Source organism: Trichinella spiralis (assembly GCF_000181795.1).
Source record: "Trichinella spiralis strain ISS 195 chromosome Unknown Scfld6, whole genome shotgun sequence".
In the NCBI taxonomy this organism is placed as follows: domain Eukaryota; kingdom Metazoa; phylum Nematoda; class Enoplea; order Trichinellida; family Trichinellidae; genus Trichinella; species Trichinella spiralis.
The window spans coordinates 929,275-945,079 of record NW_003526945.1 but is presented as its reverse complement, the minus strand read 5'-3'; the positions used below and the strand labels follow the sequence as shown (position 1 = coordinate 945,079).

Sequence of the window (15,805 nt, the reverse complement as noted above, 5' to 3'; positions counted from 1 at the left end):
AAATTAAACTATGTAGAAAGAAAACAAAAATTACAAAATAAAATGAAATCAAAAATTATTTCGACACATGAAAGCAGTTGCACACAAAAATATTGCTGCGTGAAAGACCAAATACTGCATTAATTCAAAACTCAGCCATGTAGGTTGGTCGTTAACTTAATTACAACTATGGGATAACTTCGCCCTTTCGAAGTATCCCAATCCCAGACCTACAGAATTGGGGTCCCAGGAACTTTGTCTTCTCTTGTTCTGCTTCGTGTGGTCCTCGATCTGCTTCGTGTCGTCCTCGATCCGCTTCGTGTCGTCCTCGATCCGCTTCGTATCTTCCGCGTTTTAACATTTTCTTTGCTCCATTCTTTAAACCTGTAATAATGATATTAAATCAAAACTATCCTCACTTTATGACAAAATAGATTTACAACAAATATAATATAATATAATTAAGTGCTATCTAATGAAAAAATAATTGTTTATATAATGATTATATAAAATTTATAAAAAATAAAAAGCGGAAAAGTAGAATACTTGTCAGTAATTCTGAAACCGACTTCAGCAGCTACTTAACGCTATAATGAACTCAGAGAACGTTCAACGATGCTACTAATTGCCACGTAAATTAAGCAAACAAACGCACCCTTACTGATGATAAGGCGCGTTATAGCGATAGTTATTTGCATAATGCAGCGTTAGAAACCGGTTTTTAGTGCGTTAGAACTTTTGGCTGAAGATAAAGTCTAACCTAAGCCATAATATGAGCAGAAGAAATGCACTGGCAATTTCTACCAATAAGAAAACAACTATTTGAAAATTCTTGGAATAATCTCACAGTTGGTTCAAATGAAAATCAGCAAATGAACGTTATGCAACGCTTTTGCTGTTCACGTTAGTCAAATAAGCAAAAAGCATTACTAGTGATAAGACTGCTTACAGAAAAGCGCATTAGATTAATATCGATCAGTTAACGTTATTCGACATAGTCAAACTGCATTAAAACGCAACGCTAAATTACTTTTTTTCTGAAAATCACTTCAACATGATCTCGAAGATGAATTTTGAGATATTTCAATTAGAATTGCCATAATCTCAAGTTCTACAGTTCTTTCTTTTATTTTCTACAATTATAAAGAACTATTATAATGCTTGAAATTTTTGAAGTGATTTCCAAAAATGCATCTGCTAATTTAGACTTGAAAGTTTATAGAACTGATTACTTTTTATCACCGTTATGTTATTGAACCTCATAAACTCAGCATCTATCATTTGTTTTATTTTTAGAAAATTACCAGTTAACTTACGTATAATGCAACTTATTTGAATTGCGATCTTCACCACATTGAAAGCCATCTTTCTTTTTTAGTGTTCTAAATTATGATGAATTACTTTATGGAAATAGAAGTAAAATAAACGAAAAAACGGAATTTGCCTTTTGGATGTGGGGCTGTCGCCACTTGGAAAATAACACATTGTTCAATCACCGCACAACGTACGACAACAGCTATAGCAACTAACCCCACGCGAGTAAATGAATTAGCACTCGAATGAAAATTTGCATGAAATTCATGGTAAACAATTGCTTTGCCTACTTTTCATTACGTTGACTGTAATTTTCACAACTATTAGCAACAGTAATTCATGATATGCAACTTTACAGTAATAACTATCATATTATTTCTGTCGTCTAGTTATCATTGCAGTTCCAGTTCTTTTTATATAAATGATTATTTTATTGTTTCTTTAGCTAAATCAACGTTACTTAATTCTGATGCTGCTTTGTAACGCTTGAATGATAATTTCATTGCTCAATTGAATTTAGGAAATTTTAAACGCATTTTTTGGAAAATGAAGAAGTTTCACTTTTGTTCCTGGTGTAGTTTCAAAGTGTCAAATAAATTTTTCTCAATAAATCATCTGCAAGTGATCGAACATTTCAATCATTCAAGACAACATGCTTCTGAGATTATGTGAACTACAGTAACAAGAAAAATATTTTTTTTATTCTTCCATCCGTCCATGCTAAAATTAGTATACATCTATCAATGTTGCTTGCATTGTGACGAAAATAAATGCAAGCATTTGGTTCACTTCAAATTCTCACCGCTCACATGTGTTGGATGTAAAATTGAATTGATTTCACTTATTTAATGATTTTATTTAATTTTTCCAATGAAACATCAATCCAAAATTCAGATTAACATCAAAAAAGAAAACTGTAAATTTGTATAACATAGAAGCTAAGCAACATCACTCCAGTGATGCTTATTATTATTATTATTACTATTAATAAATGTTACAATTAAACGAAGGTATTTTTGTTTTTTGATACAATCAAAAGCAGCTTTATTCATCTGAATAATCAAAACATACACAACAAGAGTGGAAATATAGAAGAAATGCATGTAAAAGATGAAAGCTTCAGATAACAGCTTTTCAATTGTTTGCAAAAATGTATAAATAAAAATGCAATAAACGCCAGAATCGTAATCTGCAATTTTACGTTTTATTTGTACAACGTTTGCGCATTTGCACTGCAACAAGAACATAAAACTTTCATTGACCATATACATACGCACCTATATTTATATACATATATATATATATATGTGTGTTTGTGTGTGTGACTGTATGTGTGTGTTTAGTTTTAGCTATTTTTGTGTCAGTTGATTATTCCTGATAGTTTAAACTAGTCGAGTCCAAGATAATTAGCTCTGGTACCTTCAATCGCTGAAAGCTTTATCTTGTCCTCTTATGGTTGTTAAATTTGTCACACAACTTGATATTAACTTTGAAATGTCGCCTTTTTGAACGTTTTTGCAATTGTATTCCATTCTATGTTGGAATGGATTTGTTCGCTGGCCACAGTTGGTTATACGTTTGTTATACTTAAAATCAAATTCCATTTTTATTGTAGGCTTCACATCGAGTGATTCAGTTGTCAGATTCAAGTTTTATATTCTCTGTTGTTGTATTGGTCAGCAATATTTGTGAGTGATTCTATCTATTTTTTGGGACCTTTTTTCTTTTCTGCTTTCGCACTTTTCTGTGTTCAATTTGGTAAATTAAGCCGCTGCCAGCAGCAGTCCATCTTCATTGTATCGTTTCGTTCGTCTCTTTTTCTTCCTACAATATGCAGTAGCTCGTCGCGGTTGCAACTTACCAAAAACTTCCATTTGGACAGTGCAGCTAGCTCTATCGACGCGAATCAAAGCAAAACTGATGAACCATTCCAGATGGTGCAGAATTTCTCAGTTTCCCGTCAGTGTACTGACAACTTCTTCCAGTCATACTTTTTCTGGAATATTGACAACAGCAATATGCTCATATTAATTGCTTAGATCGTGTAGCTAGTAGATGATAGCGTTTATTGCATGGAGTAAGCTGTACTCTGAACAGTATAATTCTTTTCTTTGTTTCCTCATTAATACAATATCATCTGCTCAAAATTTTAAATTTCAAACATTCTATACAATGTCCCCAAAAATTACTGTCCACTTGATGAAAAGTTTCACCTTGATCAAGTATGACTAGTGTTCGTTCTTTTTTTAGTCAGCTGCCAACGGTCATCGCCTGCAATTCTGTCGCTCACTTACCAGCCTGTCAGTTATTTGTTAAATATTTATTATGCCAAAATAATGGAACAGAAAAATTATGAAGAACTAGAATACCTCTGAATCATGCACACATACAAACAGTGCTATTCTAAGCCGACGGATTTCTGCTGAACACGCGAAGAATGACTGACATTTTTCTCGCTGATGTTGTTTACACTAACTCGCTGTTAGCTTATTTGTTGACCTGGAGCCGTTTCACGATTGCACACAATTTTTCTTCTGGACCCAGATGTCACGCTGACCTCTGGTTTCGACATGCATACCAAAAGCACAACCAATGGGGCAAGATGTATTTCACTGTTGGCTGATGTCTGGTGTAATTTTTGGCACTTTGTATTCACGCTCAAGCTAATTTTAATCAAATCACCAATTCTGATTCATAACATACTCCATATTATTTTTCACAATTACTGATTTATAAACTTTACAGTACCTCAGAATTCGTGTAAATTCCAGTAAATGGTTCGCTATTATGTTGCTTTTATTTGTCCACTTTTAAACACTGCTTATTAAATTATCATATGTATTCTTGTAAAAAGTTTAAAAATCACATGACCAAAACTTCAGTAAGATTGAAATGTGCAAGTAAGTATAAACAAATATTCCCAGATGCTGACGTCGTTGCTGAGTGAATGGATGCTTATATAAATACTTCGAAATAGCGCTCACGTGGTGTCGAGACGGCTATACTGTCACCTTTTCCTGTTATTCTGTGGACAACACGAATTTATATTGACATTTGTACAAACAAGTCAGCTTCTAGTTATTTGGTTGTACAGTATTGTAGAAAAGAGCGGTCTGTCTTTCTCTGTGAATAAACTTTCAAAGACTACAACCTTATATTCTGACACTTATTCTTTCCTGTATACTCTCAGTATGCTAGAAGCGAACAGTACGCTCTTATTTATCACTATCATACTTTGGTTTGCAAATAATTCCAATCAGGTAATGACAGTTTTTAAATTTTTTGTAAACTAAAACAGTGCAATTGTAGAATTTTCAGTAAGTTCACTGTTCACTTTCAACTAGTCACAGTTATCAATTTAATATTCCACTTATTTGCCACGAAATGCACGCTCATCTGCTCATCTGCACTGTTTGTATAATGAGTGGAAATGTGCCAATTAATTTTCAGTCTATTTTAGAAAATATTTCCCTATGTAACGTTGAACAATCATTCTGCTGCTGCTACACTTGCAAATCTCAGAAAAGGTATTTAATGAATTCAGTAACGCTTTTCAGCTGTTTTTTAGAAAATATTTACAGCTTCTCAAAACGGATTCAGTTTTCTCAAAGAAAATGAATATTTACGCATTTCTTGGAATGTCCAATGCATCCAAGTCTGTTCTTTTTGTTACTTGAATTGCACAGAGCTGACGGATTTGCCAAACAATTGTAGCAGTTTGAAAAGAAAAGAAAATTTTGCCCTTTTGAAAATTATGCCGAATCAAATGTTTAAAGTACGCATTGCCAGTCCGTTTACTGATATTTAGGTTTAGCAAAAAATTTTACAAAGGCACAAACGAAAGTTCTCAATGAAGTCTTGCACAGTTTTATCAATAAGCTTGGATAGATAATAAATGAGTATTGTTAAACCGGAAAACAAAAATCATGTGTTCCTGGTTATCAGTTGATCAGTCATTGAAAGTTGCTTTCTATTAAAACATCCTGTTAGCATTATTGACGTATGTAAAACTGTGGGTGTGAGTTCGACAGACTTTTCGAGTACATGACATTTTAATCTGAACTGTGCTCCAAAATATGAGTTGTTGATCATTTCAAGAGCGTCATTATTTTGTAGTTCACACTGATATGTTTCAATCAGCATCTGAACGCGTGGAAAATTGTATACGAGGAAACTTTAAACTTCGAATGTAAGTCACGCTAATAGAAAATATTGCATTATTTGATTTGATTTGATTTGATTTGATTTGATTTGATTTGATGCATGATTGTATAAAATGAACAAGTTTTCAATTCATAAAATAAGATAAGAAGTTTGACGAAAATTAATTGTAGATCCTCGTATGATTGAAAATTTTCAAACTGCTGATGCATCTACAGCGGACAACCATGAATCAAAGGTTAGACTATCTTGGAAATCAACCGAACATGCAGAGAATTTGTATTACGTTCCCATTTTAACGTATTATGAAAAAAAAGTGAGTTGCTAAACTGATCCATAAATTGTTCAATACGCAATGACGCATCCTTTTTTGAATTGAAATTGCACAGATTTGACTTCTCAACTGAGAAAACTTCAGTTCATTACCACTTCAACACGCACTAACTAACATTTCTACTTCGAGATTGCGACAATTTTTGCAATAAACGGATTTAAAAGGAATAAATGCATTTTTTGCAAAATAAAACACCAACTAACCCATTGATCACTGTTTTGACAATACTAAAAAGTTGTTTTTAATTTGTCTATACTGTCTAGTAAAGTAAAGTATATATTGCACACAATATTCATTCATTCATTCAATATTACATTCAACCAATGCATGCCTCAGTTTGATGAGCACATTTTTAGCAGGAATAACTTCTGAAATTTATTTCTTCAAGTCACTGATAAACTGTGCATATAAATAATTCATTTTCATTTTAATAATTATATTTCAATGAAAAGCGTAGTCATTCATTTTAATAGAAGATGAAGTTAATGATGTTTAATTATATCTATATATATATATATACTACTGTAATTGATATCCACTTTTAACATGCAAAATTTTCACATTTTATTCAAATACACAGGCTTATTTAGAAATCACCCAGTTCATCTGAAAATATGATAGTTTACGATACAAATTCTGTAAGTCTGAGCATGATGAAACCAGCAACAGAATACGTATTTTCATTAACAAACACATCAAAGTTGTTTGGATGGAAAAGTGATCCTGTTCATTTGAACCTGACAACCCGTAAATGACTTAAATTTAGAAGTTAGAAAATTAATTCTCATTTTACTTTAAGCACCTGTAATATCTTCCATGCTAGAGGTCGGAAAAATTACGACAACTTCGTTGAAACTAAAGTTCACTCCAACTGACGTAGATGGTGCACGCTTTGAAAAATATGAATTCGTATTCAACGTAAATGATAAAGTGAATATAACTCTCACAAAAGATCCAAATGATAAAAGGTATATATATATACATCTATATATATCAGAGGTTTATTATTGTTTGTCTTAACTTCTGCAAAATTTTAATTCCTTTGCAGTCGTTCATTTTTGTTTAAAAACTTGAAACCCGGAAGAAAGTACAAATGTTACTTGTTCACTGTGTATAATTCAGTTCGCAGCTCACCTGTTATGAAAGTTTTCATTACTTGTAAGATTAAAATTTGCTTGAGATGAAGTGTTGTTCACTTTATTTATGCATTTGCATTTCTTCAGATCCGGAGAAAGTTGAAAATTTCTATTTGATAGCGCGATCCAGAAGTGTCAAACTATTTTGGACAGCACATGATCCCACACTACCCTACATTTATTACAGAATTTCGTATGTTAATTTTTATGTGGCTCTTTATTTTTTACAAATGGAAATGTCTGCATATGAATTGTAATTTTTAATCTAATCTAATCTAATCGTTTTTGGAAAATATGCCTGCCATATGCACCCCCTTTATGATTTTCATTAAACGATAGTATCTTTCAGTTATTTATTTATCAAATAAAGCTAATATAAGTTAGTGGACGTATTTTTAAGATACTCAGGTACAGATGGATTGAAATCATCAGAATCATTTGATACAAGCCAATGCCAATTTTTGGCAAGCCATTTGCAGCCATCAACTTGGTACACGTTTTCCGTGACTGCAGTAGCGGACGATTTGGAAAGTGAATCTGCATCTGTGACCGTGCTGACAGGATCTACAGGCATACATTCACACCGATATCCAAACGTGCATTATTTTATTGTGGTTTCAGAGGCTTTTCCTTTGCAAGTGCACAGAATTGAAAATACCATGGCAGAAGTGTCATTCGGCAAATATTTCTTTTCCGATAGCAATGGCGTTATTAATAATTATAACATTATTGTAACAGAAGATTCTGAAGTGAGCGCACAACAATATTTGCTTGTTCTTGTTGTTCATTCGAGTAATTTCAGCTAGACAAGTTTGAATATCATCTTTACAACTGGGAAATGGTGAAAGAATTCGATATTTCTCCTCCGTATATCACAACCCCTCCTGATTACCAACCATTTGCCAATCCTAAAACAAAAGATACTTCATATGTCATCGGTAATTGTTTAATAAATCGTGACTTAATAATATCGTGTGACAAAATTTTCAGGCTTGGACACTTGCGACGGCAAGCACAGGTTTTGCAATGGCCCTTTGAAACCTGACGCAACATACTTTGTGAAACTTCGTGCTTGTACAGTAGCAAATATATGTATGGAAAGTGATTATGTGAAAGTATCGTCCAAAAGTATGAAAAAATGCACAATTTAGCTCTCTGAAAAATAAACTGCGCAATATATTTACGCAACTTATCTTTTGTTCATCACATTTCAGGAATTTTCCAGTCATCATATGCAGAAAATCGCGCTCAAATTCTTATTCTATTGAACAGTGCAATATTCATGCATTTGTCCGCTTCATTGCACAATTTGTTTTATTGAATAAATGATACCTCACAGCAGCATACATTTTTTCTAAGAAATCAAAAATGAAAGAAAGCAATTAACTGCTGTTTTTCAAATCAATGAAACGCAAAAATAAATTTCAACTAGAAATAACGGAAAGTGTTTGAATGATAATTTAATCAAAATGCAAAAGCACAAGAGTGAAAAATCATTGAAAACCTTGCTCACAAGTGCACTGCTATTAATAGCCAAAATGCAACAGCAATCATCGATAACAGTTAAACTGAAAAAGTGGTTCTTAAAATGTAACAGCCCTACAAGCACTATTGCAATTTGATCATTTTTCAAACTGTTACAAAAACAGACACAGACCCAAAATCGATTGTTGCAAACATCAAGTAACACCCGTTTTCATTTTCATTCAAAAGAATTGTAATTTTTTCATTTTGTTTCATTTTTCTGCCTTAAGCTTGAGAATCAAAAGGCTTAAAATCAATCTATTAGCACGGCCATTTGGAAAATATTAACAAAAAAACCAACCTGATTTGATTTTCGGCCGTAATTCAAATGTGCATAAATTAGCACTCCAATATTTTTATGCCCATTATCGACCGCAACTGACAAAGCCGTACTACCATCCTGTCAAAACATTCTGCTTTTACAAATATTATAACGCGAAAAACATGCAGCGTCTCAATTTAAATGCAATTAAGATTATCTGAAGACATTTTACACCATTTAGGCAAATTACAAATACAAAAAATATTAATCGCTGAAGTGTAAGCTAACTTTCGTGGAAAAATAAAACTGAACTCTAATGACGTTGATTTTTTGATAAGAAAATTGATATCAAAAAAGCAAACCTGATCAACCATAGTGGCATCTATTTCAGGTACATCTAGAAGTAGTCTGACTACATCTTTGTGACCATGTTCAGCAGCGCACATTAATGCGGTCGAACCATCCTCATCTTGAAGATTCACATTAGCACCTGCTTCTAGCAACAGTTTCACACTTTCCAATTTATTCTGACTTACAGCAAGCATCAGAGCCGTTTGGCCATGCTAAAAGTAGTGCATGTTTCACAAAATTTTAAACATACATTTACGCATCATTACACCATATAAATAGTTTTTCACAGAAAAACATATAAACAAGCAAACAAACAAACAAACAGCTAATAATAATTAAGCAAGTAACAATTATGCAGAATTATTCCAAGAAAAGCGACAACATTAAACTCAACATTAAGTAGCAAAATTGTAACTTGAATTGGTAAAATTTATTTCATATGAGGCAACGCAACACAAAAAAGCTTTTTGTGCAATAAAATAGTCAGTGTCTCGACTTCGCTAATTCACCTTAATGGCAACTAATTTCGACCAATCAATTCGTTGGATTGAAAGGAATTACATCCGTAGAGTAAATTTGCAAAGTTCTAAATTCTGACAATCACCCTACCTGAGTAGCTTTAACATTTACATTTCCCATGTGAAACAATCGTTGCAGCACCATACGATCTCTGTCACTTCTCAGTGGAGTCAGCGCAGCGAGCATTACAGCAGTATAACCGGCTTTGTTTGCTTTATTTAAATCACAAACTTGAGAATCCAACAGCAAGCTGACAATTTCAAAGTTTCCGTAAGAAACTGCATAATGCAATGCTGTATTTTCCTGAAAACTCATCATTGAATAAATTTACATTATAAAAAAGATCACAAAGTACGTTTTGATCGCATATATTGACCAAATGCTTGAGCAGTTTTGTGCTGAGAGATTTCACTGTAAAAAGAAACATTTCAACGTAAGCAGCATCAGCTGCTTTTCGAGCAGCTGCCTTCAGCCAAGCCTGTTCTACGTAGTGTTCAGTTACTTCCTAGGACGAGGCAATGAGCAGAAATCGAATGCACGCGTGCATATTTGAATGAACATACCAGCTTTTCACTTCGCACATTTTTAGCACAATTAATTGCATCATTCAAAAGCTGCAGTGCTTCAATCAGCTTGTCCGGAAGAGATGATGTACTGGTGGCCTGTCCAGACATTGCATTCTCAGTTACATCGCATTGGTGAGATATCACACCAGAAATATCGTATGAACCTTCATCAAAAGATGAATCAGATTCAGTGGCTGAACTTTCATCATTATCAGAAGACAACGGTGGATTTTCACGTTCACTCAACTTTTCAGTTGAACAAGCTAAAAATCATGAATTTTCAGACCAACAGTAATGTGATTTTGAAAATTACCTTGAGTTTTCGACCTAACAACACTTGACAAAATCTCTGATGGCAGTGGACCTACAGTATCAACCTCTTCAACTTTTTCAATGTACTGCTCTTCATTAGTAGCTGTTGTTTTTTGTGCATTCATATCCGAATTGAGTTTCGCAGCATTCCAATTTTTGAACTTTGAATTAACAGGCCTTGCTGGCAATCTGTTCGTGGATTTTTTATCTGCATTAATTTTTTTAGTATGAACCTTTTTGCTTAGACCATCTTCTTTTTCTTCTTCTTCTTTCGCAACTGATGATGATTTACTGGAAATAGCAGACTTTCTGCCTTCAGCGGCTTGTTTATCCGCAAAAAAAGCCAAATGATCGCCCTTATTTTTGCTATCCACTCGCAGACTCTTCGACTGCAAAGCAGACCTCTGAAAACGGCTTGCGGACGTATTCGGTTGGCATTTCCGTGTTTGATTTTCTGTTTGAGATGTTAGCAGTTTTTTTGCCGCTGCTGCTTTGGACAAATTAAACGCTCGCGTGGGACGTGGTTTTGTAAAATCAAATCTTCGCTTCGTGTTCATTTTTTCAGGTTCGTTGTCAACAAAACATGGCAATCTGTCGTTGAAAAAGCCCATATCTTCATCAGTGTAAGTTTCACTGCTTGGAGCACTGTTCAGTTCATCAGAACTGCCGCTGTCGTTGCTTTTCTCAGATTCTTTCTCATTAAAAGAAACTTCGTCCAATTTTGTCATGCAACGTTTGTCAGAATATTTATCCAAACAGTCTTCCAGAGATGTTCTCTTGCTGTCTAATTTATCTTCAAAGCAGAGTTTGCTTTTTTCATTACAACAGTCGCAAAATGATTTTACATTATCGGTTGTTGCTTTTGGATTATTCTTAAAAAAATTACGTTTCACTATTTCAGTGTAAACAAGTATCATTCAAGCATGCATGCAATAAAGTGAATTACTCTGATATTTGCATTTTTTAACTTACTTTTATACTGGATGCACTATTCATAAACTGTATATAATGTGTAAATAAAATGGACACTATGTAAAATACACTGTTATCATTAAAAAAATATGCAATTAAATTAGATTAAAATTACATGTAATGTAAAATAAGCATAAGTGCCATGAATAAAAATAAAAACATAATAATAATAATAATAAACATGCTTGTTCTTCAATTATATATATATATATATATATCTGTATCTGTATTAATTGAAACATTGAAGATATCAAAGAAAATGAAACATACCAAACAGTTCATAGAAGTGAGCGTGGAATAATTCATTTCTTTCACTTTCATCTTACTGATTTCAGACGAAGACGTTTCAAAGTCATCTTTGCACAAATAAACATCGCTAGCACTGGTCCCTTCCAAACGGGCAAGCTGATCCATGTCTGTAGAAGTGGAAACCGCTTTTGTATTTTTTACTGCCATCACTGCAGCATCGTCACTCACAACTGCAGCTAATACGCCACATTCTGTTGTAGAAGAAGAATCTGTGGAGCACGTGACATTTTTCACGGCTGACTGAAGCGTATTACAGCCGACGGACATTGTCTGATTGTTTGCAATGATCTTCACCAGGTCCGTCGATGTAGCCACTGAATTAGATGTCAATTTTTCAGTACCACTTGCTGTAGATTTTGTTGTAATTGATGAACAGCCAGTATTAACTGCTACGTCTTTTTTTACAACTAAATCGTTGGTTTCTGTACCAACAACAGATGATGAACAACTAACAACAACTGCAGATATCTCCTGATTTTCAGTTTTCGGTTCTGCTGTTACACTTTTTGATTCTTTGTCAACAGTTTCCGTATTTGTTGTTGCGTCAAACAGAACTTTCACTTGATCTTGAAATGGTTGAGTATTAATTCCAATGCTCATTCTTGGCTTCATTTCAGTATTAACTGAAGCATGCTTCCAAAATCCAGAGTTCAATATTATCTTCGAATCTACTTGAAACTCTGAATTTTCCAACTGTAAATTGTCTGTATTTACTTGAGCCGCACAACGCGGTGGATTTTCAGTATTTGTAGCTTTGGATTCGACAATCTTCTTATCAGTCAGAATTGCCACTTCTGAACGAGGAACATTGTCCGTACTAACGCCAAGGCTCAGATATTTCAGCGATTTTCTTGCTTCACAAACTTCGCAGTGAGTTTTCTGCGTTTGCACAGAAGCACAAGTAACTTTTGTTTTTACGGATGCAGTACACTGCTGACATACGTAATCACCCGTTTGTGTACCGGCATTTGAGGTAAAACTTATTCCTGTAAAAAAGGAATTTCTCATTTAAAATTTTGGAAATTATTGAAATTTTCCAAGTGCTACTTGGATTTCATATAAATTGAACTGATTGAAAAATCCATGCTCAGTTCAATTTGTGGGCAGGTTATTTTCATTACTAGCAAGAACTATGGTATGAGTGATCCGTTATTTTTCCCTATACTGAGAATACAAAAACGACGATGTATCTTACATCAGAAAAACAGAAACACTCATACATGTGATGAGTACGGTTGAAAGGAAATTTCAAGTAAAGCTCTGATTAAGTCCAAATACACTGACGGAAATACTTTTCGTAATCTGATATAGAACTTGAAATTCAACAGCTAATGTGCAATTAAACAATTACCAGGTGAACAATTGGTCGACTGATCTACATGGCGACGTATGTCGACATTGGTTGCCACATCAACTGTCATTTTTCTTTCTGCGGTTACCAATCCCAGTGGTCGGTATGAAATACAACGACGTCTAATACTAGTGCTATTTAGAATATTTGCATCAGGACTTCGTTTTAATGGATGATCTGTAAATCAAAACACATAATACACGTAAACAATACGTGGAGATGATGAAATGAAATGGAAAATAAATTTCATACCGTCAACACCCGACGATTTTGGTTCAAACTGAGCACTTTTGCTGTCTGATCTACTTTGACTCTGTTCCAACAAGCTGCAAACGTTTGGCATCTTATCCAAACTTGAATGAAGCTTGTTCCTTTGCACATCCACACTGTTGTGCAACAAAGAATGAACGTCTGTTGACTGAGTTGACGTTGGTTTTCTAAAACTGAAATAACAACTGACAAAAGCGTTTCACGAAAGAAAAAACCAACTCAGCAATGCAAATTTGAAATCAATTCAGCATTTAATATTGCATTTTGTATATAAATAATGATGAAATATCACAAAAGTTTGTACTGAATGAAACATGAATACGTTAGGATATTTACCTTGACAACGATGAATTGTTTGCAAATTGATGCTGACGTTTCTGCTGGAAAATTGTCGCTTCAAAGCAAGGACTCTTCATTCTACTGCCAAGTAGCTGCCTGGATCGACGTAAAGAAGCGAAACGGTTAAGAAAGCTGTCACCAATTGCCAACTCTGAGTCAGAAGCGTAATCTTCATCTCTACCGAATCGAGTTCGACGCGACGATATTGTAGTATTGAAATCGGAAGAAGATCTACGGACCGAAGGAAAACTCGCAATGTCTAGTAATTTTCTTTTGTGTTCAAAAAGTGCAGGTTTAATGTCGGATGAAGAAGAACAACCTAAGCTTGTTGGTTGCATGGTGATTTGCTTTTCACATACCGCACGATTGGCTGTTGTCGCAAACGAACAGTCCTGCTTTGCTGACGCTTTTCCTCGAAACTCGGAACAATTTTGCTGCATTTTCACAAAGCTGCTACAGTTCTCTGCGGATGTTTCGTACTTTTTCAGTCCAACAAAAGCAGACGCATTTTTCGCGCTTTCTACTGAACAAGAATAATTTCGCTGAAGAAATCGTTGTTCAGCCGCTTCCAAAGCGTGAGATAATTCTTCTCTTTCTTTCTTCAGTGTCAAAATTTGCAAATTCAACTGCGGAATTAGCTTCACTTGATTTTCCAAATGCTGGATATGATTGACAGACAAATTCATCTGATGTCGTATAGCCTAGATACATTTTTGTCAATTAAGAATAAACTTTGACAAAACGATATCAATCATGTAAGTATCAATAACAATAATAATAATTTTCAGCTTTTCAAAATGCTCAAAATTCAAAATCCAACTTAATTAAAGTTTTATAATTTTTTGCATAATACCTCTACGGGTAAGTAGCCAACATTATCAACAGATAATGTATGCTTTTTCTTGAAAAAAAAATAATCCTAAAAGCAACATCCAGCCGAATAAATTAATGCAGCAAATTAGTGAACTGCATCAATAATAATAATAATAATAATAATAACAGTAAAGTAACAAAAATAATCACCTGAAGCAAATCAGAAATACCATTCAATGCTTTAGAATTAGGGGCAGAATGATCGTCATTATCACTGCAGAAATCATTGGACAAACACTGACCAGTAGTGGAGGAAAGAAATGCATTTGCAAGGTTTTCCAAATTTTCAGCTAACTGACCAGTAATATGCGGCAAAAAGGATTTATTCGATGAAAATGTGCAACCATCGTCATCTGCCGCACCTTTTATAGCAGACAATTTTTTCAAATGTGTTTGCAAATCAGACGAGTTGGATTCAAATGATGAACCGTAAATGGCTGACGTGTCGTTGCTGCTGTTGTTCGGTGGTAAATTTTGCTTACTATCAGGCATACTCTGATTCGACGTCGAATTATAGCCAAAGTCAGATTCGGTACATCCAGTAGTCCGACTTGAACTAGCCTTTGACGCCACTGTTTTGAAAAGTGGCCACTTGTTATCCGTATCCGCGAAATTAGTGCTACAATTTTCAATCTGCTTGTTTCTTGGAAACGTGCCACTACTACGACTCAGTGTTTCTTCAAAATCACTCATCACATTTTCCAACGAATCTGAAAATATGCAAGTTGAAATTGAAGCATTTCCAGGCTGACGATCATTTTTCGACGAGCTATCAAACGACGAAACGACATGACGAGTGTAATTTGGTGAATGTTCATCCGTTCTCAAAGAGCACAAAGCTTCTGAAACTGGTTTGCCAATGTTTCGGATTATTTTTGAGTTTCTTCGATTAAACAGCTTTGTTGAAAAAGCAGAACATTTTCTTCCACTCTTGTTAGATAGAGATTCCTCTTCACCAGGTCCAGATTCAGAACTGTTCGAGCATTGTGGCAGCTGGCGATTGGAATTAATATTTTCCACGTATTTTACAAAATCCAAATCAATATGGTATCCATAAGGACAACAGCAACACTGTGTCATCTTCGATTCACCGGAAAAGTTGGACAACGGCAAGTTGGTGTTGCTCTTTTTGGTAGAGGTACAACGCTGATGACCACCGGTCGATTTCCAAAAGTCACCTGTGCAACCATTCATTTTCTTCACTCAATGCCAGCTCGATGGGGCGGCAGCTGC

General features: G+C 34.4%; 2 protein-coding genes across 2 annotated transcripts; one reads left to right on the top strand and one right to left on the bottom strand.

Moving 5' to 3' along the window:
* Nucleotides 1-2,836: 2,836 nt before the first annotated feature.
* Tsp_07944 (hypothetical protein) lies at nucleotides 2,837-3,609 on the top strand. The gene is made up of 4 exons (XM_003373297.1): nucleotides 2,837-2,869; nucleotides 2,909-2,942; nucleotides 3,062-3,252; nucleotides 3,544-3,609. The coding sequence occupies exons 1-4, from the start codon at nucleotides 2,837-2,839 to the stop codon at nucleotides 3,607-3,609; spliced, it is 324 nt and encodes a 107-aa protein (XP_003373345.1).
* Nucleotides 3,610-7,796: 4,187 nt separating this feature from the next.
* Nucleotides 7,797-15,766, bottom strand: Tsp_07943 (ankyrin repeat-containing domain protein). The gene is given in 16 exon segments (XM_003373296.1): nucleotides 7,797-7,832; nucleotides 7,849-8,079; nucleotides 8,750-8,848; nucleotides 9,073-9,273; nucleotides 9,671-9,883; nucleotides 9,936-10,058; nucleotides 10,144-10,409; nucleotides 10,460-11,330; nucleotides 11,431-11,457; nucleotides 11,612-11,620; nucleotides 11,701-12,725; nucleotides 13,091-13,267; nucleotides 13,343-13,527; nucleotides 13,697-14,400; nucleotides 14,553-14,600; nucleotides 14,723-15,766. 16 exon segments carry the CDS (start codon nucleotides 15,764-15,766, stop codon nucleotides 7,797-7,799), a joined length of 5,259 nt encoding a protein of 1,752 aa, XP_003373344.1.
* Between the last annotated feature and the right edge of the window lie 39 nt (nucleotides 15,767-15,805).

Coding starts and splice junctions, on each gene's coding strand:
- Tsp_07944 (XM_003373297.1), top strand. CDS start 2,837: ATGGATTTGTTCGCTGGCCACAGTTGGTTATAC. Junction 2,943..3,061: donor GATTCAGTTGTCAGATTCAA/GTTTTATATTCT, acceptor TGGTAAATTAAG/CCGCTGCCAGCAGCAGTCCA. Junction 3,253..3,543: donor GCAGAATTTCTCAGTTTCCC/GTCAGTGTACTG, acceptor TTCTTTTTTTAG/TCAGCTGCCAACGGTCATCG.
- Tsp_07943 (XM_003373296.1), bottom strand. CDS start 15,766: ATGAATGGTTGCACAGGTGACTTTTGGAAATCGACCGGTGGTCATCAG. Junction 13,528..13,696: donor AACAATTCATCGTTGTCAAG/GTAAATATCCTA, acceptor TTTCAGTTTTAG/AAAACCAACGTCAACTCAGT. Junction 9,884..9,935: donor TCAATATATGCGATCAAAAC/GTACTTTGTGAT, acceptor ATGAGTTTTCAG/GAAAATACAGCATTGCATTA.